This window comes from Lolium perenne, chromosome 1 (assembly GCF_019359855.2).
Source record: "Lolium perenne isolate Kyuss_39 chromosome 1, Kyuss_2.0, whole genome shotgun sequence".
NCBI lineage: Eukaryota > Viridiplantae > Streptophyta > Magnoliopsida > Poales > Poaceae > Lolium > Lolium perenne.
The window spans coordinates 236,218,649-236,241,461 of record NC_067244.2 but is presented as its reverse complement, the minus strand read 5'-3'; the positions used below and the strand labels follow the sequence as shown (position 1 = coordinate 236,241,461).

The 22,813-nt window shown below is 46.5% G+C and overlaps 3 protein-coding genes across 3 annotated transcripts; all 3 read right to left on the bottom strand.

Annotated features, from left to right (window-relative positions):
- Positions 1-4,920: 4,920 nt before the first annotated feature.
- On the bottom strand, positions 4,921-6,655 carry LOC127325582 (probable serine/threonine-protein kinase PBL22). The gene has a single exon (XM_051352366.2). The coding sequence runs from the start codon at positions 6,500-6,502 to the stop codon at positions 5,099-5,101; it is 1,404 nt and encodes a 467-aa protein (XP_051208326.1). The 5' UTR covers positions 6,503-6,655; the 3' UTR covers positions 4,921-5,098.
- An 8,183-nt stretch (positions 6,656-14,838) lies between these two features.
- Positions 14,839-16,444, bottom strand: LOC127325587 (putative serine/threonine-protein kinase-like protein CCR3). The gene has a single exon (XM_051352367.2). It carries the CDS (start codon positions 16,407-16,409, stop codon positions 15,054-15,056), a length of 1,356 nt encoding a protein of 451 aa, XP_051208327.1. The 5' UTR covers positions 16,410-16,444; the 3' UTR covers positions 14,839-15,053.
- Positions 16,445-18,377: 1,933 nt separating this feature from the next.
- On the bottom strand, positions 18,378-19,706 carry LOC127337497 (PTI1-like tyrosine-protein kinase At3g15890). Its single transcript, XM_051364245.1, has one exon. The coding sequence runs from the start codon at positions 19,704-19,706 to the stop codon at positions 18,378-18,380; it is 1,329 nt and encodes a 442-aa protein (XP_051220205.1).
- Between the last annotated feature and the right edge of the window lie 3,107 nt (positions 19,707-22,813).

Genomic DNA, 22,813 nt, shown 5'->3' with positions numbered 1-22,813 from the left:
GCTTAAAGACAACAATCCACTACTAATTTTAACTCATTTATCCAGCAAGCCTTACCATCTAAATATCTCAATTTTTTTGCAAAGAATCAAGTTATCAAAGCTCAATGTTCTACAAGTATTTTATTATTCACTACCACATGCAACATTTCCCGTTTCCAACCATATAACAATTTAACGAAGAAGAAACTTCGCCATGAATATTATGAGTAGAGCCTAAGGACATACTTGTCCATATGCTACAGCGGAGCGTGTCTCTCTCCCACAAAGTGAATGCTAGGATCCATTTTATTCAAACAAAACAAAAACAAAAACAAACCGACGCTCCAAGAAAAGCACATAAGCTGTGATGGAATAAAAATATAGTTTCAGGGGAGGAACCTGATAATGTTGTCGATGAAGAAGGGGATGCCTTGGGCATCCCCAAGCTTAGACGCTTGAGTCTTCTTAATATATGCAGGGGTGAACCACCGGGGCATCCCCAAGCTTAGAGCTTTCACTCTCCTTGATCATGTTGTATCATCTCCCTCTCTTGATCCTTGAAAACTTCCTCCACACCAAACTTAGAACAACTCATTAGAGGGTTAGTGCACAATCAAAATATACATGTTCAGAGGTGACATGATCATTCTTAACACTTCTGGACATTGCACAAAGCTACTGAAAGTCAATAGAATCGAAATATCCATCGAACATAACAAAACTGGCAATGCGAAATAAAAGGCAGAATCTGTCAAAACAGAACAGTTCGTATTGACGACTTTTATCGAGGCACCAGACTTGCTCAAATGAAAATGCTCAAATTGAATGAAAGTTGCGTACATATCTGAGGATCACTGACGTAAATTGGCATAATTTTCTGAGTTACGTACAGAGAATTTTGTCCAGATTCGTGACAGCAAAGAAATCTGTTTCTGCGCAGTAATCCAAATCTAGTATGAACTTTACTATCAATGACTTTACTTGGCACAACAAAACACTAAACTAAGATAAGGAGAGGTTGCTACAGTAGTAAACAACTTCCAAGACACAAAATAAAAACAAAGTACTGTAGTAAAAACCATGGGTTGTCTCCCATAAGCGCTTTTCTTTAACGCCTTTCAGCTAGGCGCAGAAAGTGTGTATCAAGTATTATCAAGAGACGAGGTATCGTTATCACAAGCTCCCCCATCCGTAGTGGTACTAAGGGCTTTGTCAATTTTAGGCCTATAATAATATTTCTTTGGTTTAGGCACTTTAGAGACATACATAAACTTTTGCTCCTTACCCACATAAGCTTTCTCCTTATATTTAAGAGAAGAAAATGTTGAACCCAAGGTTCCCATAGCTTTTTCAAGTTCGTCAATCCTATTGGTTTGATCATCATGGACAACACAAGTTCCTAGGACACTAATTCTTTCATCAATTCCTCCTAAGGATTTATCAAGTTTATCAGTTTTATCAAGTAACATTTCCAATTTAGTTTCAATACTTGGAAAAAATTTCTCTATGGTTTCCAATTTTTTAATAACATCTTCAAGAGAGATTTCAGTTTTAACTTCATCAACAGGGGGTATTCCAAATAGACTCTCAATGATACAGCTAGCTTCTAATGCAGGAGTACTTAGGAAGTTACCTCCCGCGAGACAATCAAGAACATACCTATTCCAGCTAGAGATACCAACATAAAAATTCCTGAGTAAAATAGTGGTGTAGTGTTTCTTAGTGCATCTATTATGGGCATTACTAATTCTACACCAAGCATCTCTTAAACATTCTCCCCCTTGTTGCTTAAACGAACGAACTTCGACTTCAGGATTACTTATTTTTGCAATAGTAAATAAAACAAACTAGATAAAGTAAATGCAAGTAACTAATTTTTTTTTTGTTTTTGATATAGCAAACAAGATAGCAAATAAAGTAAAACTAGCAACTAATTTTTTTGTATTTTGATTTAGTGCAGCAAACAAAGTAGTAAATAAAACTAAGCAAGACAAAAACAAAGTAAAGAGATTGCGATGTGGAGACTCCCCTTGCAGCGTGTCTTGATCTCCCCGGCAACGGCGCCAGAAAAAGTGCTTGATACGCGTACAGCACGCGTCCGTTGGGAACCCCAAGAGGAAGGTGTGATGCGTACAGCGGCAAGTTTTCCCTCAGTATGAAACCAAGGTTTATCGAACCAGTAGGAGCCAAGAAGCACATTGAAGGTTGATGGCGGTGAGATGTAGTGCGGCGCAACACCAGGGATTCCGGCGCCAACGTGGAACCTGCACAACACAAACCAAGTACTTTGCCCCAACGAAACAGCGAGGTTGTCAATCTCACCGGCTTGCTGTAACAAAGGATTAGATGTATAGTGTGGATGATGATTGTTTGCAGAAAAACAGTAGAACAGTATTGCAGTAGATTGTATTTCAGTAAAGATAATTGGACCGGGGTCCACAGTTCACTAGAGGTGTATCTCCCATAAGATAAACAGCATGTTGGGTGAACAAATTACAGTTGGGCAATTGACAAATAGAGAGGGCATGACCATGCACATACATATTATGATGAGTATTGTGAGATTTAATTGGGCATTACGACAAAGTACATAGACCGCTATCCAGCATGCATCTATGCCTAAAAAGTCCACCTTCAGGTTATCATCCGAACCCCCTCCAGTATTAAGTTGCTAACAACAGACAATTGCATTAAGTATTGCGCGTAATGTAATCAGTAACTACATCCTCGAACATAGCACCAATGTTTTATCCCTAGTGGCAACAACACATCCATAATCTTAGAGATTTCTGTCACTTCCCCAGATTCACGGAGACATGAACCCACTATCGAGCATAAATACTCCCTCTTGGAGTTACAAGCATCTACTTGGCCAGAGCATCTACTAGTAACGGAGAGCATGCAAGATCATAAACAACACATAGACATGAATTGATAATCAACATAACAAGTATTCTCTATTCATCAGATCCCAACAAACGCAACATATAGAATTACAGATAGATGATCTCGATCATGTTCGGCAGCTCACAAGACCCGACAATTAAGCACAATGGGGAGAAGACAACCATCTAGCTACTGCTATGGACCCATAGTCCAGGGGTAGACTACTCACACATCACTACGGAGGCGACCATGGCGGCGTAGAGTCCTCCGGGAGATGATTCCCCTCTCCGGCAGGGTGCCGGAGGCGATCTCCTGAATCCCCCGAGATGGGATTGGCGGCGGCGGCGTCTCAGTAAGGTTTTCCGTATCGTGGCTCTCGGTACTGGGGGTTTCGCGATGAAGGCTATTTGTAGGCGGAAGGGCAGGTCAGGGGGCCACACGAGGGGCCCACACTACAGGTCGGCGCGACCAAGACCTGGGCCGCGCCGCCCTATAGTCTGGCCACCTCGTGGCCCCACTTCGTCTCCTCTTCGGTCTTCTGGAAGCTTCGTGGCAAAATAGGACCCTGGGCGTTGATTTCGTCCAATTCCGAGAATATTTCTTTACTATGATTTCTGAAACCAAAAACAGCAGAAAACAGCAACTGGCACTTCGGCATCTTGTTAATAGGTTAGTTCCAGAAAATGCACGAATATGACATAAAGTGTGCATAAAACATGTAGATAACATCAATAATGTGGCATGGAACATAAGAAATTATCGATACGTCGGAGACGTATCACCCCTCCCCCCCAATAGGGAAGCAAGCGGTCGGCCAGAGATGCGGGCATGCGGTGGGAGTTACCAGGAAAAAGAGATTGTAGCGACGACCAACCTTCCATCGCGGGACACCGACAGTGTGCTCGAGGTGGCCCTCAAAGCTCAGCCCACAGGGCAACACAATTCACCACCAGGCGGGGAGATGGCCACTGCACATGGATGAGGGTAATGGCGCATGCGTCCAACCATAGTTTTCATCTTTTCTCTCCACTCATGGACCTTATAATATGGTGTCTCAGAAACTCGTAAAGGAACTAGACAATGTGACTAACACTAGAAGAGCAAGATCCTCATCTTTATACTTTACGTCCATGGAGAGGAAATTAGAAATGATCTCTCTAAAGATTGATAGGTGATTCATCATCGACACACATGTTCCAACTTACGCGGGAACAACTCTCATGTGCATCTTACTGGTTAGATCTTTGGACATGCACATTATTCTAGTTTTAGCCACATAGTCGTTGCAATTTTCTCCAGCAGCACTTCCAGTAACATATTATTGGATATATGAAGTTGAATCAAAGATAAACTTTACAATCCTTCTGTTTTTATAATCGATATAAGTATTTTGCATCGGACTTGCCGAATCCTTCGAGGGCTTCATCCAGATCAGAAGTTTGGACGAGAATCGTCCTCATCTTCACTCGCCACAGAGAAAATCTTGTTGTGTAGTCCAACTGCGGTAGATCAAACTTCAAGAAAGAGATGTCGCAAACCCTAGATTGAAGCACATGCTCTGATACCAATTGTTATAAATACGACAAATAAATAATGAGGAACGAAAAGGAGGTCACAACGAAGGCACGAGATTTTAACGTGAAACACCCTCACCCCCGCTGTCAGCCAATAAAATTTCACTATATCGGGGAGTGCTTAGAAACACCGTGGGTTATCTTATAATATGATAAAACCTAGGTAACGGCTTACAAGAGATATATATTGATGGTGATGACAATCTGTTGACAAGGCCAAGCCTACCGATGATGGAGCCTCCCGTCGCTCTGTCGTTAGCTTTCTTATTAATTTGAATCATAATATAACAAAGGATAACAAAAACTAGATTGCCCGTTTGAGATTGGGGAAGGAGGTCTACCAAAGCATGGCTGTCTTTACCGAAAACATTGCGTTGTTTGAAAGGATTTGTCTGCAGGAACAAATAAATCCCGAGAAGGAATAGGATTTCCCGTAAGTATGGTTGGACAGCATGTTAAGAGTTAGCAATGCATAGTTGCATACTTAAAAAATAATAATATATAAACCTATAGGAAAATCGATGCATATTTGCCTCCATGTCTGTTTAGACTGAATAATTACAAAGGAGGAGAAATGAGTCACCACAACCCCACACACTGACACATTGCTACGAAGAACACGTACTATGAATCTATGATGCTACTAGCATAATAGCAAGTCATCTTCCAAATCGACCAAGCGTATCACTGCAAATGATCTGGAGTGCCTTCTCGAGATTTGCCACGACGTCCCGTATGTCCGGCCGGTTATCCCCGTGCAGCCGCAAACAGCTTGCCGCCGTGCTCCCTACGAGCTGCAGCGCCTCACGTTGCCGCGGAGTTGGCGCCGACGCCGGACGCCTGTCAAGCACTTCACCGAGTTGCCCAGCCTCAATGCTCGGTAGCGCCCAAGACACCAACGTCGTATCGACCATCGTCTTCTTCGTCTCATCCCACGCAGGTACCGCCGGCTGGTTCCCGGTCAACACCTCGAGCATTACCACGCCGAGGCTGTACAGGTCGGTCGCCGGTTTCAGACGGCCCGTGCTGCAGTACTCCGGGTCACCGTACCCGTACGTCTGGACGACGTCCACGTCCTGGGAATCCACGTCCGGCGCCCGCCAGACCGACGCGCCGAAGCCGGACAGGCGCGGCGTCCAGCTCCGGTCGAGGAGGATGTTGGACGAGGTGACGTTGCAGTGGATGAGCAGCGGACAGGCGCGGCAGTGCAGGTGGTAGATTGCGCGCGCCGCGCCCAGCAGTACACCGACGCGCGCTTTCCAGTTCCAGGACGCCGCCCCAAGGTCCGGGGACGCGTCCAGGTGGTCTCTGAGCGTGCCGTTGTCCATGTGCTCGTAGACGAGCAGGCGTTCTTCCTGCTCGGCGCAGGAGCCCAGGAGACGGACGATGTGTTCGTGGCTGACCGGGTGGAGGATGGCGAGCTCCGTGCCGAACGTGTCCTCGGCGCTTCGCAGCCCGTCCCTGAGGCGCTTGATGGCCACCTCCCGCCCGTCGCGGAGCTTGCCCTTGTACACCGTTCCGGAGTCGCCGTGGCCGAGGACGACGCCGAAGTTTTTGGTCGCCGCCGTGATCTCCGCCAGCGTGAACACCTCAGGTCCCTCCTGAGAAACTGCGTGCTGGGAGGAGTGGCCGCGACTGAGAACCGAGTCGTTGCCCGTTCCATCCAGGCGGCGCGTTATGCCGATATGGCTGATCACGGGGAAGACGGCGAGGAAGGAGTCGATCCTGCTCTGGACGCTCCTGAACCGCTCGGCCTGCCTGCTGGCCGTGAAGAAGCGGTAGGTCCGGCCTCGCCCCTGGCAGGACATGACGAGGTCGTGCGCCTCCCTGAGTGCGCCGTCAAGTCCGGCCAGCGGCCGCATCGCCTCCGGATCCCGCACGAGCGGCAGCAGCTCCGCGATCATCTGGACCCGGCCCGCCAGGTGGCCGCACTCCACCTTGTTCTGGTGCGCCGTAATCGCCGCCTGCGTGATCTTGGAGATGAGCCCGCCGGCGTCCACCCCGACCAACTGCGCCACCGTCGCCGCGCCCTCTAGCCCGTGCCATAACGCGTCGCCAGCCATGTCTTTCTGTGAACTATCAAGAATCACGATGCTACTGCGTGGTTTGTAGGAGTACTAGAGAGCGCGGGAGGTAGACGTAAACTGAGCGTGGCCGAGAAGAAAATCCCAAAGAGTGCTGCCATTATCAGATCCGTAATGTGCCAGCGATCGAGAGGGACAAAGGGCCTTGACTTCAGTTTTCTTTCTCACAAGTTGCCAACTTGGCAAGCAGTATACTAACTGTTTTATCTGTCTAAACTAGATGGAGCCAACGCTGCCAATGCCGGGGGCGTTGACGGAGAGCGAGAGTGATGCGGACATGCCAGCGAATAACTGGAGATCAGCGCCCGCTCTTGTTCTGAAATATTGCATTTTCTCAAGAAAATGGGTACTTCGCCCGCTGTTATTCTGAGATAACGCAGTTTCTTAAGAAAGTAGCTACTTCACTCATGGAGCCCACATGTCTTGTAGCCAGAAGCAGTCAACAAGCCCCATGATTGGCCTCCCAAAGTAAGACTGACGAGTTCAATATACGTGCGTGTGACGTCAGATTTAACTAGGTTTAGACATTGATGCTCTTCGGGCACACAGACTGTCATATGACAAGTTGCAACCACTGAACATATACATATGTGCACCTTCAACGCATTACCCAATCAACTCGGAATTAATCTACTCACCTGACATCTCTATCAAATGCAACCAAATCCTAAAGCCGATCTGATTTCTACCTAGCTATATATATCTAGGGAAGGGGAAATGAATATACTTCAACTTGGAGGGCAGGAAACAATCAGCTACAACCTGAGAAACAAACAAAGATTGACACTACCATGAACAAGTGGCAAAACCGCGTATGGCCTTTACGTGAACTTGGAGACTGGAGTAGTGCCAGTCTTACAGGAACTAGTGACGCGTCCTCTTTTTGGACATGCTTTTTTTACATGACATTGTGACGTTCTTGTTGGTGTCTGCCTAGAGCGGTGCGCAACAGAAGGGGTGTGTCGAGGCAAATGCCAACGATGGAGTTAGGGGTAGATAACCCGATCGAGGTCATTGCTTTTGACGTACCCTGGTAGGTTTGTATGCAATGTACCTTGGAAGTGCTAAATAATTAAAGATATTTGTATGCAATGTCATGCCAATAATTTGCAGCCCATTTTGGACAAGACAAAAAGAATATGAAAAATAGGTAAAATTTTCATTCTTTGGTATGAGATTCTATTATGCGTACGAGTTACCAGTTTAAGACTAAAAAAAATGATAAACTTGAATTTGAACAACTTTTGAAAAACTTGATCCACGATATGGTCTGTTATGCACGAGCATTCACAATAATGTGCATGTATTGCGCACAAATGTGCATCTAGGCATGGAAAACAATGTTGTCAAATAGAGTTTCCAAAAAATTACAAAATAAAAAAATTCATATTTAAATGCAACAAATGGTTTTTTTTGTAACATGAGTACAGATAGTATGGTGCATAATGGCACTAGCAATCGTATCATATCAAGTAGACCATATTCGATGTATAATGCCTAAGTTTTTTCAATTTCCAACATTTTTAGCTAATTTTAGCTATGTAACTGTTTTATGTATCTAAACTAGATGGAGCTAACGCTGCCAATGCCCGTGGTGTTGACGGAGCGAAGAAGCAGTCAACAAGCCCCGTGATAGGTCTCCCAAATTAAGAATGACAAGTTTTATATACGTTGTGTGTGACATCATATTTAACTAGGTTTAGCCAATAATGTTCTTTGGTCACATAGGCAGTCATATGACAAGTTGCAATCACTGAACCTATACACATGTGCATCTTCAACGCATTACCCAATCAACTCGGAATTAATCTACTCACCCGACATCTCTATCAAACACAACCAAATCCTAAAGCCGATCTCATTTCTACCCATATCCAAGAAATAGGAATTGGAAATGGAACGGGTCAATTTACCCGTAGCTTTATCCTGGATAATCTCGAGAATGATGTAACTATGTTTTGATATTAATAAAGCTCTCCGCAGCATAATCCTGATGATTAGTAACCCTAAACAAGTGGCAAAACCACGAATGGACTTTACTGGAATTGGAGTAGTACCAATATTACCGGAACGGGTGACGTGTCCTCTTTTCGACATGCTTTTCTTACATGGTATTGTCACGTTCTTGTTGGTGTCCACTTCGGGCGGTGCACAACGGAAGGGTTGTCTCAAGGCGAAGGCCAGCCATGGATGTAGAGGTAGAGGGCCCGGGGTCATTGATTTTCACATACCCTACACAGGAAGTGTTAAATAATTCAAGGTATTTGTATGAAATTGCATGCACGCAATTTGCATCCCATTTTTCACAAAGACACAAAGAATATGAAAAATAGTTCAACAATGTCATTCTTTGGTATGGCATTCTCTTGTGTGTACCACTTAATTCCACAAAAAATGATAAACTTTAATTTTACCAAGTTTTGAAAATATCATGTATGAGTATTCATGACTTCCAAACAAATGACCAAGGTGATAACTGTTACATGTAATATTTGTTTTCCATATGCTTGTATGCGGATATGTATTCTGTAATGCCTTTGAGCCCTATATTAATAGGTAAACAGGTGTGGACTCAAGCACCGTTTCCTGCCACATTAGCTGACATGGTATCAGAGCATCTCCTCTCCACGACCTATCTTCCGCCACCACAATACCAAACCCACTACAACTAGAAAACAATGACCCCAAACACACCCTGCCGCCGCCGCCACGACCCAAGATCCAGCCACCACAGTCTGCCGCCGCCGCCATAACACCAAAACCCTATCCGCCGATGTCGCTTTTCAGCCACCGCCAGACAAACCCAACCACCCATAACCCTAAGATCCCTTTGTCGCCGCCATCATGAGCTCCTCCTCATCGACCTCTGTTTTGGCCTCCGCCTTGGGTGCTCCTCCTAGTCAGCAGCTGACCTAGAGCACCTTCCTCCTATGGAAAAGCACTCATCATCCATGTGTTCCGTGGTGCCAACGTCATGGGCCTCCTCGATGGATCTGACCATGCGCCGGCCAAGACCATTGAGGTTGAAGACTCCGACAACAAGAAGATCTAAGTTGAAAATCCCGCCTATGTGGCCTAGGTTGCTCGAGATAAGAAGGTGCTGCATTTTCTTCTGAATTCGCTATCACCAAACATTATCTCGCACGTCCTCAGGATGGACTCCACTGCTGATGCATGGGCTAACATCAATGCCATTTTCAAGACTGCCTCTCGAACCAAGGCTCAGCTTTTGCGTGGAGAACTCAATGACACCAAGAAGCTCACGATGACGGTTGATCAGTACTTCACCAAGATGGAAGGGTTCTCCTCTGAACTCGCTGCTCTCGGCAAGCCCGGTCCATTGAAGAAGACGAGCTCCTAGGCTACTTGCTGCATGGTCTGGACAAGACCCAGTACAACTCCCTCATCAATTCCGCGAATGGGAACCCAGGTACTACAATTGATGAATTTTATGATCATTTATGCTCATATGATATGCACAATGGTGTCAACGGAAATGGCACTTTTGTGTCTTCGGTGAACCTAGCCCAACATGCAGCTGGCCTTGACCAACGCCCTCGTCACACGCCCCCACCACGTGGTCGCAACCATGACCGTGGCTCCTATCGTGGGGGTGACAATGGTGGCTACCATGGTCGCCGCGATTATGATTGTGGGAACTGGCGCCGTGGAGATCGCCGTGACAGGCGATGTGACGAGGGTGGCTACTGTGACCGCCACTCTGATGGTGGTGCTGGGCGCCATCCTGACCGTGTCCCCAGTCCCCACTCCCTACGTCAACACGGAATGTCAAATCTGCAGGATTCATAGCCATCCCACCAGTGATTGTTGGTGGTGCTACTGAGATGTCAAGGAGAAAGATGATGGTGATCATGGTGAAAAGTGTGCACATCTTGCATCCTATGGCGTTGACACGAACTGGTACACCGACACGGGAGCCACTGACTACATCACCAGCGATTTGAAGAAGCTCCTCATCGCCAACAAGTACAATGGGCAAGATCGTGCCTGCATCGCTGAATGCGTAGGTATGCACATCAGCCACATAGGTCATTCAACTTTACGTACCCCTCATGGTTCTTTTGATCTTAACAACATTCTTCATGCTCCTAGTGCATCTTAAAATCTTTTATCAGTTCATCGATTTACTCTTCATAATCATGTCTTTATTGAGTTTCATGCTTTCTTCTTCTTAATCAAGGAACAAGCAAAACGAAGAGTTCTGTTTAGGGGGCCCCTGCTATGGTGGTCTCTATCCTTTGGTGCCTATGTTTCACGAGACCTCCAAGCATGATTTCATCGCAACAAAGACATCATCCTCTACATGGCATCGCCGTTTAGGACATCCATCTTCATTTGTGGTTCAACAAGTTCTTAGGAAGAAATAAAATAGTTTACACCCCTGAGAGTACTCCATATGTTTGTGAGTCTTGTCAGATGGCCAAGAGCCACCAGTTACTATACCCCATATCCACTAGTGTTTCCACTGCTCCCTTGGAGTAAGAATTCTCTGATGTATGGGGCACTGCTCCTCTCTCCGTGGGAAAACATGCATATTATATAAGCTTTATTGATGATTTCAGTAAAGTCATATGGATCTATTTGCTTAAAAAGTGTTCTGATGTTTATTAAGCCTTTCTAAATTAGCAGCAATATGTTGAACGCAAGTTTGATAGGAAAATTATTACTGTGCAAACTGATTGGGGTGGCGAGTATGAGAAAATCAATGGATTTTGCTAGAAAGTTGGCACCACGCATCATGTCTCTTGTCCCCATGCCCATCAACAGAATGGTTCAGCTAAAATAAAATACCTTCATATAGTTGAAGTTGGTCTTGCTTTACTTGCCAAAGCTTCTATGCCTCTCAAGTTTTGGGATGAATCTTTTATCACTACCACATTTCTCATAAATTTACTTCCTAGCAAGGTTCTTAATTTTGAGACTCCCACAGAATTCCTTCTTCATGTTACTCCCAATTATGATGCTCTTAGAATCTTTGGCTATCCTTGTTAGCCTAATCTTCATCCCTACAACAAACGTAAACTTGGCTTTCGTTCAAAACTATGTATTTTTTATTGGTTATAGTCCTCTTCATAAAGGAGTTAAGTGCCTAGATGTGTCCACATGCCGCATATACATTTGTCGTGATGTAGTCTTCAATGGAAATGTCTTTCCTTTTGCCTCCCTACATCCCAACACCGGTACCATTCTAAAAAATGAAATTCTAATTCTGCCTACATCATCTCCATTACATTTGCATGAGGGTGAACGTAATTTCGATAACAATATGTCTCCTATTGTGCCTATTGCTCACTAACAGCAGGAAATGATGCTGAAACAAGCTCAGAAATTGTTGCTGAAGATTGGCCAAAAATGACGAAACGAGTGCTGAAAACAATGTTCATTCTACTGGACATTCCATGGTCTAGCCAGATCGGGAGGCATGGTATTTCGAGGTGGATTCTCCTGCCTCCCCGCCTCGCACCTCCCGCCCGCACGAGAACAGCAGCTGGTCACCACAAGTGTGTGCTCGCCACACGCCCCTGGCCAGTGCACCTCTCTTAAAAAAAACCTGGCACACTCACGACGCAGCACCCGCTGACATAGGCATCCCCAATGGGTCTGCCGAAGATGGTACCCGGGGTTTACTGAAGGCCCACGACTCGAAGAATAAGAAGAATCGGAAGCCCAAGTTATTATTAAGGAAAGCTAGAGTTGTATTAGGAAATAATATTTGTAATCTGGCGGGATGGGTTGGAAACCCTCCCGGACTCTGTAACTTGTGTATTACGAATCCCTCGACTCCGCCTCCTATATAAGGGGGAGTCGAGGGACAAAGAAAGGATCGATTCATTGTCTCACGAAACCCTAGTTTTCACATCGTCGAGCACTTTTCGGCTGAAACCTTCGAGATCTACTTGCCCTCTACTTCTGACTAAAACCCTAGTCTACAACCTGTAGGCATTGATAAGTTAATCCCTTGTCACCCACGGTCCCCTACGACGCCGTCCTCCACTATGGCTCCTTGTCACTGTCTGCGGCAGATACCCCCCCTAGAGAATCTTTTGCGGCTGGAGCTAGTGGGGGAAATCGGTGCAAACTCCAACTCATAAAATGAAGAAAATCCACCACTGCCATCTCCATTTGTGCAACATGCTATGGTGCAAACCGTTTTACAATCTTCTCAAGAATCTCGTACTCGTCTTTAGAAAGGTATACGGAATCCAAAACAGTATACTTATGGCACTGTTAGATATGTCATGTTCTCTTCATCGTATACACTTGTGGAGGCTATGAATAATTCCAAATGGCATCAAGCAATGCAAGAAGAGTATGATGCACTGATCCAGAAGAAGACTTGGCACCTTGTTACTCCTAGTAACAACAAGAACTTGATTGACTGCAAGTGGGTATACCGTATAAAAAAAATCAGATGGCTCTATTGACAGATACAAAACACGACTAGTTGCAAAAGGTTTTAAACAAAGGTATGGCATTGATTATGAGGATACCTTTAGTTCGATGGTTAAGATTGCAACCATTAGGACTATTTTATCTATTTCTGTCTCTCTTGGATGGAGTCTAAGGCGGCTAGATGTCAAGAACTCATTTCTTCATGGTGTTCCAGAAGAGGAGGTCTATATGAGACAACCTCCAGGTTTTGAAAATCCTAATGACTTACAACATGGTTGCAAGCTTGATAAGGTTTTATATGGATTGAAAAAAGCATCTCGAGCATGGTATTCTAGGTTGAGTTCCAAGCAGTTGTGTGATCTTGGATTCACTCCTTCGAAGGCTGATACTTCACTGTTCCTCTGTGACAGGTTAGGTATCACTATGTATATGTTGGTTTATGTTGATAACATCATAGTAACCAGCTCTTCTGATCATGCTATTACAACTCTGTTTCGAGATCTAAATGAGAATTTTTGCTATTAAAGATTTAGGTGATTTGGACTACTTTCTTGGCATTGAGGTAAAAAGGACACACAATGGTCTAATATTGACATAAGAGAAATATGGCAGGTACATTCTTGACAGGGCCGGCCTACGTGGTTGCAAATCAGCGCCTACACCGGCCTATGTCTGCTACAGAACATCTATCTCTTACTCATGGCACACCTCTGGGGTCCTGAAGACAACAATCAGTATCGAAGCATTGTTGGGGCCTTACAGTACTTGACACTGACACGTCCAGATTTGTCTTATTAAGTTAATAAAGTTTGCTAGTGCCTTCATGCCCCAATTACAGAACATTGGACAACTGCAAAAAAATAGTATACTTAGATATGTGCAAGATACTTACAAGTTGGAATTACTTTTACAAAGTCCCTCCCACTTTTCTTAGTGCCTTTTCAGATCTAGATTGGGCAAGCTCCCTTGATGGCAGACGATCCACTGATGATTTTACTATATTTGTTGGACCAAACTTGGTCTCTAGAAGTGCCAGAAAACAAGCCACAATGTCAAGCTCACTGAGGCAGAATACAAAGCCTTCACAAATGTTACAACTGAGTTGATTTGGGTTGAAGCTCTCATTGCTGAACTTGGAGTAAAGTTAAAGGAAAAAACCATATCTTTGGTGTGCTAACTTAGATGCTACCTTCTTGTCTGGAAATCCAATGTTCCATGCATGCACCAAACACATCAAGATATATTTTCACTTTGCTAAAGAACGAATTGTTGACAACCTCAACCTTCATCAAGTTCATCTCCAGCAAAGATTAAGTTGCAGATGGTTTTACCAAGGCACTTCCTGTAAAAAAGTTAGATGAGTGAAACGTAATCTAAACATTTCAAAAGGTTTAGATTGAGGGGAGCGTTAGATGTAATATTTGTTTTCCGTATACGAATACGTATTGTGTAATGACTCTGGCATTGGAGCCCTATATTAACACGTAAAACCGATGTGGACTCGAGCACCGTTTCCTGCCATTTAGCTGACAATAACCACATATTCATCGAATGGTTTATGATAATGTGCATATATTGCGCACAAATGTGCATCTGGGAATGGAAAACAATGCTATCAAATATAGTTTCCATTTTTTGTTACTAAATATTCATTTTAATATTTAAATGCGATAATGGGGGTTATGTAAAAGGAGTAAAAGTAGTATGGTGCATAATGGCATCACCCAAATTTTCACACAAAGTAGACCATATTCAATGGATAATGCCTAAGTTTTTGAATTTTAAACATTTTTAGATAATTTCGGCCATTTGAATGATATCATGTCAATTTTCCTGAAGAATTGTTGTGAAACTAATTGGCATGATTGTAGCATCATGTTAAAAAAATTACGAACATATTATAACATTGCCACAGTAATACATTTTTTCGCTACACATGCGAGGGTTCTACCCCAAAGGGATCAACAACACATATCTGGACGGCCGGCGGGGTGCCAGATATTTCCCCCAGTCGGTCACCCGACGCCTAGCACTGTCCTAATTACACTCCACACACACACATTTCAGTGAACACGTCCTATGATGCATGCTACTGAAACAGTACAAAGTCATTGTCCTAATCGACCAAACACATCGTTGCAAATGCCTTCTCCAGATTTGCCACGACGTCCGGTATGGCCGGCCGGTTATCTCCTTGCAGCCGCAAACAGCTTGACGCCGTGATCGCTACCAGCTGCAGCGCCTCGCGCTGCCGCGGAGTTGGCTCCGTCGCGGGGCGCCTGTCGAGCACGTCGCCGAGTTGCCCGGCCTCAATTGGCGGTAGCGCCCAGGACACCAACGTCTTTGTCCCCTCCCACACGGCTACCACCGGCTGGTTCCCCGTCAACAGCTCGAGCATCACCACGCCGAGGCTGTACAGGTCGGTGGCCGGTTTCAGCCCGCCTGTTCTGCAGTACTCCGGGTCCTCGTACCCGTACGTCTGGGCGATATCGACGGTCTGGGACTCCACGTCCGGCGCTCGCCAGACCGACGCGCCGAAGCCGGCGAGGCGCGGCGTCCAGCTCCGGTCTAGAAGGATGTTGGACGAAGTGACGTTGCAGTGGATGAGCAGCGGGATGGCGCGGCAGTGCAGGTGGTAGATGGCGCGCGCAGCGCCCAGCAGCATACCGACGCGCGCTTTCCAGGACGTCGTCAACGGGGACGCATTATTATTCAGCTGGTCTCTGAGCGTGCCGTTGTCCACGTTCTCGTAGACGAGCATGCGCTCTTGGTCCTCGGCGCAGGAGCCCAGGAGGCGGACGATGTGCTCGTGGCTGACCGGGTGGAGAATGGCGAGCTCCGTGCCGAACGTGGCCTCCGCTCTTCGCAGCCCGTGCCTGAACCGCTTGACGGCCACCTCGCGCCCATCATGGAGTTTTCCCTTGTACACCGTGCCGGAGTCGCCTTTGCCGAGGACGACGCCGAAGTTTTTGGTCGCCGCCGTGATCTCCGCCATCGTGAACACCTCAGCTCCGTCCGAATCCGACTCCGACACCTCATGAGAAACTGCTGAGTGCACGGAGGAGGAGCTGGCGCGATTCAGAACCGAGACGCTGCCCATTCCGTCGAGTCGGCGAGCTAGGCCGATATAACTGATCACCGGGAAGAGGAAGAGGAGGGAGTCGATCCTGCCCTGGACTTCCCGGAACCTGTCGGCCTGCCTGCCGGCCGCGAACAAGCGGTACGGCCGGCCTTTCCCCTGGCAGGACTGGACGAGCTCGTGCGCCTCCGTGAGCGCGTCGCCAAGCCCAGCCAGCGGCCGCATCGCCTCCGGATCCTGCACCTGCGGCAGCAACTCCGCGATCATCTTGACTCGGCTCGCCAGGTTCTTGCAGGCCCTCTTGTTGCGCTGCGCCGTATCCGCCGCCTGGATGATCGTCGAGATGAGCCCACTGGCGGCCACTAGCCCGGTGATTACCGCAGACGCAGCCATGACAGTTAGCCTACTGTGTCTGTGTGCTAGCCACAATGATGATGCTGATCGACAGGGCTGCATGGTTTCTAGTATATTTAACAAGAGCAAACGGATTCTACGGGAAGGCGTACGTCGTAGTGTACGCGGATGGGAAGGAACTTTCATGAACGAGCTAGGAGACTGCGCATATAACTGTATTATTATCGTCTTTCTCAAGTCACGCCACGGTCCGTCTGACTTGGTAGCTAGGGACATTGCTTGCAACCAATTCGGCAAATGCATCAATCCTCAACCATCTGCATCGGCAGGGACAACTTCAATTTTCTTTCTCACAAATCGCCAATTAAAACTGTTGAGTGTATCTAGTAGATGGAGCTAGCATTGCTAATTAAACTTTTTTGAGATATCTCCGGGGAGAGTTGACATGAAGCGTGATGTCGACAAATCATCAAATTAAGTGGAGAGCACCGCCCTGTGTTGGTTCCGACATACAGTATATACTTTTCTATGAAAAATGACTACTTCACTCTTGGAAGCCACACGTCTTGTACCATGTCCTCCATCGTGGTGTTGACGACGCTCCATGCGTTGGGCGAATTGGCCATTAGGATAGAATTATCAGTTTTTTTTTATTATTTTGGATAAAAGATGCTTTGTTACAGAATAGGTTTAAGCATTACACCCTGTCTCTGCATAGCTAAAATGCACACAATCATCCAAGTAAATTACAAATCAAAGAAAATATTGCATGAGCATAAAATAATACAAGAGACAATCAACTAGTCCATAATAGGTGCAATCCGACGATTATGCAGCCATCCATGTTGGAAAATAAACTCCTTAGTCATAATCTCCAACCATGTAGACACCTCCGTAAAGAGGTCGCGGTCCTCCAATCGCTGAAGCGAGGACCATAAATAGAGCAAAGTCATACACCGGTAAATGACATGGATAAGAGAAGAATTTTTATCGTTAAAAACCTTGTCATTCCTTCATAGCTATAGTGGCCATATAACAGCAATCACACTCTAATAAGAGTTTTAAACCTAGAATCCACACCATTTAGCTATTTGCCAAAAAGCTTAGAGGAGGGTATAAGATAGAACATATCTAAACGATTGACCATATAGACCTGATGAACCGACACTAGAAGAAAATGTGTTTTATTATCTCATCTCCGTGACCAAAAACACATTTCGTACAACCATACCAGTTACGTTTTGAAAGGTTATCTTTAGTAAGAATAACACCCGACAAAGCTACCATGCAAAAAACCTTGATTTTCAAAGGCGTCTTCATCTTCCAAAAGGATTTATTGTTGTGCACCGGTTGAATGGGTTCGATTAAAGGTTATACATGGAATCTAAAGAGAATACAACACTCTTGTTAGTCCCCATCGGAATTCATCAGTCCCTTGTATCAAATAGACTGAAGCTAACATTTGTAGCAGTTTATTTCAAGAAGCTAGCCGGGGTACAATAAAATCATGCCTGAACGTCATACATGGCAGTAGGGAAAAGGCTGAATGTATTGAATGCGGAATGCAATACGTTTCAATAATCCAGATACTGAGACATGTCAGCATATGCACATGGGCTTCCAAATGGCGCAAGCTTGTTGGTCCAGGAGCCGGGAACAAATAGACCAGGGAGCCAAATAACATTTCCGGTTTTTTTTTATTCAGAAACCTAAACTCTGATATATTATAACTGGTGTAGCTAGCACAACTTTTGTACATATAAGTTTAACAGAAGCCAGATCGTTCACGCTAAAAGAGACTTATTATTCATTATACTAAAAAGTTCACGACAGTTCAATCAAAGGAAAGCTCGATGCATGCATTTTTTAGGCTTAATTACAATTTACCAGGTTCGGGAATGAGCTAGGAAAACCACACACACACATATAGCAAGCCTGCAGTAAAATGGAACTTACAAAGAGGAACACATACACACACTCACAAGACAAAGAGGAACATGTATTTTGCTAGCAAATGAGATGGAGTGCCTTCTCGAGACTTGCCACAACCTCCGATATTGCCGGCCGGCTATCCCCATCCTGCCGCAAACAGCTTGACGCCGTGTCTGCTACCAACATCAGCGCGTGTTTCTGGCTTGTAGTTGGCTCAGACGCGGGGCGCCTGTCAAGCACTTCGCCCAGTTTCCGGGCCTTAATGCTCGTTAGCGCCCAGGGTACCAACATCTTATCGATCATCATCCTCTTGTTATCCTCCCAGATATTACCTACCACCGGCTCCCTCCCCGTCAACACCTCGAGCATCACCACACCGAAGCTGTACACGTCGGTCGCCGGTTTCAGAAGGCCTGTTCTGCGGTATTCCGGGTCTTGGTATCCATTCGTGTGGACGACTTCCACGGCCTGCGACGGCGCGCCGGGGGCTCGCCAGACCGACGCGCCGAAGCCCGACACGCGTGGTTGCCATCTCCGGTCAAGAAGGATGTTGGATGAAGTAACGTTGCTGTGCATGAGCTGCGGCCTGGCGTGGCAGTGCAGGTGTTCGATGGCGCACGCCGCGCCCAGCAGCACCTGGACGCGCCTCTTCCAGGACGCCGCCAGCTCGGACGCATTGTTCTGGAGGTGTTCTCTGAGCGTGCCGTTGTCCATGTTTTCGTAGACGAGCACGCGCTCTTCCTCGTCCGCGCACGAGCCCACGAGGCGGACGATATGCTTGTGGCTGAGCTGGCGGAGAATGACGAGCTCTGTGCCGAACACGTCGTCCGCGCGTCGTCGCGGCCCGTTCTTGAGGCGCTTCACGGCCACCGCCCGCCCGTCGAGTTCGCCCTTGTACACCTTTCCAGAGTCGCCTTCGCCGAGGACATCGGCGAAGTTGTTTGTCGCCTCCTTGATCCTCGCCAGCGTGAACTTCCCAGCTCCCTCCGGCTCCGACTCCGCCCGAGAAACTGCAGGCAGGGAGGAGTGGGGATGTCCGGCGGTGCTGTTCGGAACCGGGACGTTGCCGCGGTTTATGCCGATCAGGAAGACGAGAAGGAAGGAGTCGATCCTTTTATTGACGTCGTCGAAACTATCGGGCTGGAAGATGGCCTTGACGAAGCGGCGGGTCCGGCTCTGCGTGATGAGCTTGTGCGCTTGCTCGAGCGCGTCGCGAAGCCCGACCACCGGCCCCATCACCTCCGGATCCTTCAGCCGCAGCAGATGATCGGCGATCGCGTAGACTCGGAGTGCCAGGTCGTCGCACTTGTCCTTGTTATGGTGGGCATTAGCTGCCGCCTTCATGATTTTCAAGGCGAGCCCAACCAACTGTGTCACCGACGCCGCGCAAGCTATTCCGGCCATTAACGCCATACCAGCCTACCGTGTGTACGTGTCCGTGTAATATCCAGAATGAGGATGCTGATCGAAACAACTTCGTGGTTTCTAGTGCTATTTATATCACATATGCTCCCTCTACCCAAAAAACATATTCTTAATTATTAAAAAAGTTAACAATTTTTTTGCCCTTACATCTCGACAATCTATATGCATTCATGTGGTTTCGTGAAAAAAAAAACCATATTTTTATGATCGATGTAAAAACGACAATACATGTCATAGAAAAAATCTTATTTTTAGCACCAAATTTTATCTTTTTTAGTTAGCCCAAATGACAAGTCGATTTTTTATGGAAATGGCTTGTGAAAATGTACACCTGAAGTTTTCGTTTCAACTTTAATATTTCAAAATATACTAAAGATGTAATTTAAAATAAAGGATCACCAAATAGCCAAAACAACACTTTCAATATACTATACAATAACAACAAGAATAATATACGGATCCTTTGGGTACAAGTAACTATATCGTGCCCCAAGAAACTTCCATCGAGGAGAGAGTATATTATACAAGTCTCTCTCAAGACACATCACGACCTGTCTGACTTGGTAGCAAATGTATCATCGATCGGGAGGGACATGACTTCAATTTTCTTTCTAACAAGCAAGTATAAAAACTGCTACTCCCTCGGTGCACGAAAAGATGTCTCAACTTTATATAAGATTTTATATGGATATCAAGATCATTCTTGGAAAGAAAATGTGGTAAGAAGCATATTCATGCCTTTTGATGCTGATGCTCTCCTCAGAATTAGACTCCCAAATTATGATGGAGAAGACTTCATATCCTAAACTTCAGAGAATCATGGCTTATTCACTGTCCGAACTGCTTATATTTTGCTTTTTTGAACCGGTACGCGTCCTCGCGTCGTCCCCTAGGTCGACGCTAGGGCAAACCCTAGCACCGCCAGCCGCCGTCCCCCCTTCGCATCCCTCCTTCCGCCGCTGCCGTTGGCGCCGGCCACGGTGGCGGCGGGCCTCGACGCCAAAGGTGGTCAGGGGGTGGTGGTGGCGGCGATCCGTTGTGGCGGCGCGCACGGCGTCCGGGGCGGAGATCCCTTGATGTGCAGCGGCGGCTGCTCCCTCCATGGCCTTCTGGCTATGGGTGGTGGTGGTGGTTGTGGGTTTAGTTCCCACATAAACATGTCGTCGGTTCAGCTGACGGCGCGAGGAGGGGGCAGCGACCTTGCGAGGCGTGGATGATGTGGTACCGGCGTCGAATACCGTGTGGCGTGGCAGGCCAGATCTGAGATTTGGGTCGTGTGGGTCTCGGATGGTGCGTCCACCGATTTCTCCTTCGTTTTCGCTAGCTAGCAGATGGTGGCGAGGGGGCATGTTCGTCTGTTTCGCAGGTTGATGTATATTTAACAATAGCAAACGGATCCACAATGATGATGCTGCCCCTGATAGACAGGGCTGCATGGTTTCTAGTATATTTAACAAGAGCAAACGTATTCTCTGAGAAGGCGTAGGTCGTAGTGTACGCGGATGGGAAGGAACTTTCATGAACGAGGAGACTGCGCATGTACTGTATTATCGTCTTTCTCAAGTCACGCCACGGTCCGTCTGACTTGGTAGTAGGGACATTGCTAGCAACCAATTCGACAAATGCATCAACCTCAACCATCTGCATCGGCAGGGACAACAACCCCCGACTTCAATTTTATTTCTCACCAATTGCCAATTAAAACTGTTGAGTGTATCTAGTAGATGGAGCTAGCACTGCTAATTAATTTTATTTTGAGATATCTCCGGGGAGAGTTGACATGAAGCGTGATGTCGACAAGTCATCAAATTAAGTGGAGAGCACCGCCCTGTGTTGGTTCTGACATTCAGTATATACTTTTCTATGAAAAATGACTACTTCACTCTTGGAGCCCACACGTCTTGTACCATGTCTTTCCATCGTGGTGTTGCCGTCGTGGACGACACTGCATGCATCGGGCGAATTTGGCAACTAGGATAGAACTATCAAGGGCGTCCAATTATCAGTTCCTGTCTCCCGTGTGTTCCGTATACTACGGGAAAAGTATATACTGTATGTTGACCAAACCCTAACGGTAGCTTGCACGGTGTTTCGACCTCGTTCATGAACATGCTTGTGGCGAACAAAGTCGACATCTCGACCGGTCACCACTACACTCATTCGAGGAAGGATTCGAGGAAGGATACGAGGGCAACTTTGGCCTAGCAGTACCGACGAGGCTGCCGAAGGAGAGGATCTTGAAGAGGAGGGCGTGAAGCGTTCGAGGAGGCTGCCCTTGCCGACGGCAAAGGGGCATTCAAACGATCCACGAATTTCACAGAGAAGAACGACATTGCCCTTTTGAACACATAGGAGAGTGTTTCTCTCTACGTGGTCGATCACCGGCAATGATCAACAGAGAATTGAAGACAAATTTCGCCGGTTGCTCCACAATGTGATCTCTATCAAGTCGGTACGATACAATCAAGAAATGTTGCTCCCGTTGGAGTGCGTGTTTCTCTCTACGTGGTCGATCACCGGCAATGACCATCAGAGAATTGAAGACAAATTTCACCGGTTGCTGCACAATGTGATCTATATCAAGACAGTATGACACGATCAAGAAATGTTGCTCCCGTTGGAGTGCGTGCTTGGAACAAGTGAGGAATTCACCTCCTAGTAGTTGTACCATTGACGACTTTGTTAGTTCTTCGTGAACTTCTCCCGGTTTCGGTTTGCTTGCTATCAAAAAATCGTACTTGCATGTAAACTATTTTTGTTGTGAGTATTCTTTAAAAGAGTTAATCCTGTTGACATCGCTGGCTTCTCAGCGCCCGGCCGATGCCTTGCTGATGTACATAGTCGTGTGGGACATTGTCGTGTCTCGTGTGGGCCTTCGGTAATACGTGCCTCGCGCTGCTTCCTTTGACGGTGCCGCTCGACGAGTGCGGGGTGCCCCGTTCCGGAGGTCGGCCTCGCATTGTCGCACCCTCCATCCACTTCCCAAACCTAGCCACACAGGCGATTTGCACAAAAATAACCCAAAAGTTAAAGAAAAGCACAGACTGACCTTCCGGCGAAACTATTTCACCAATCTAACCCTTTTG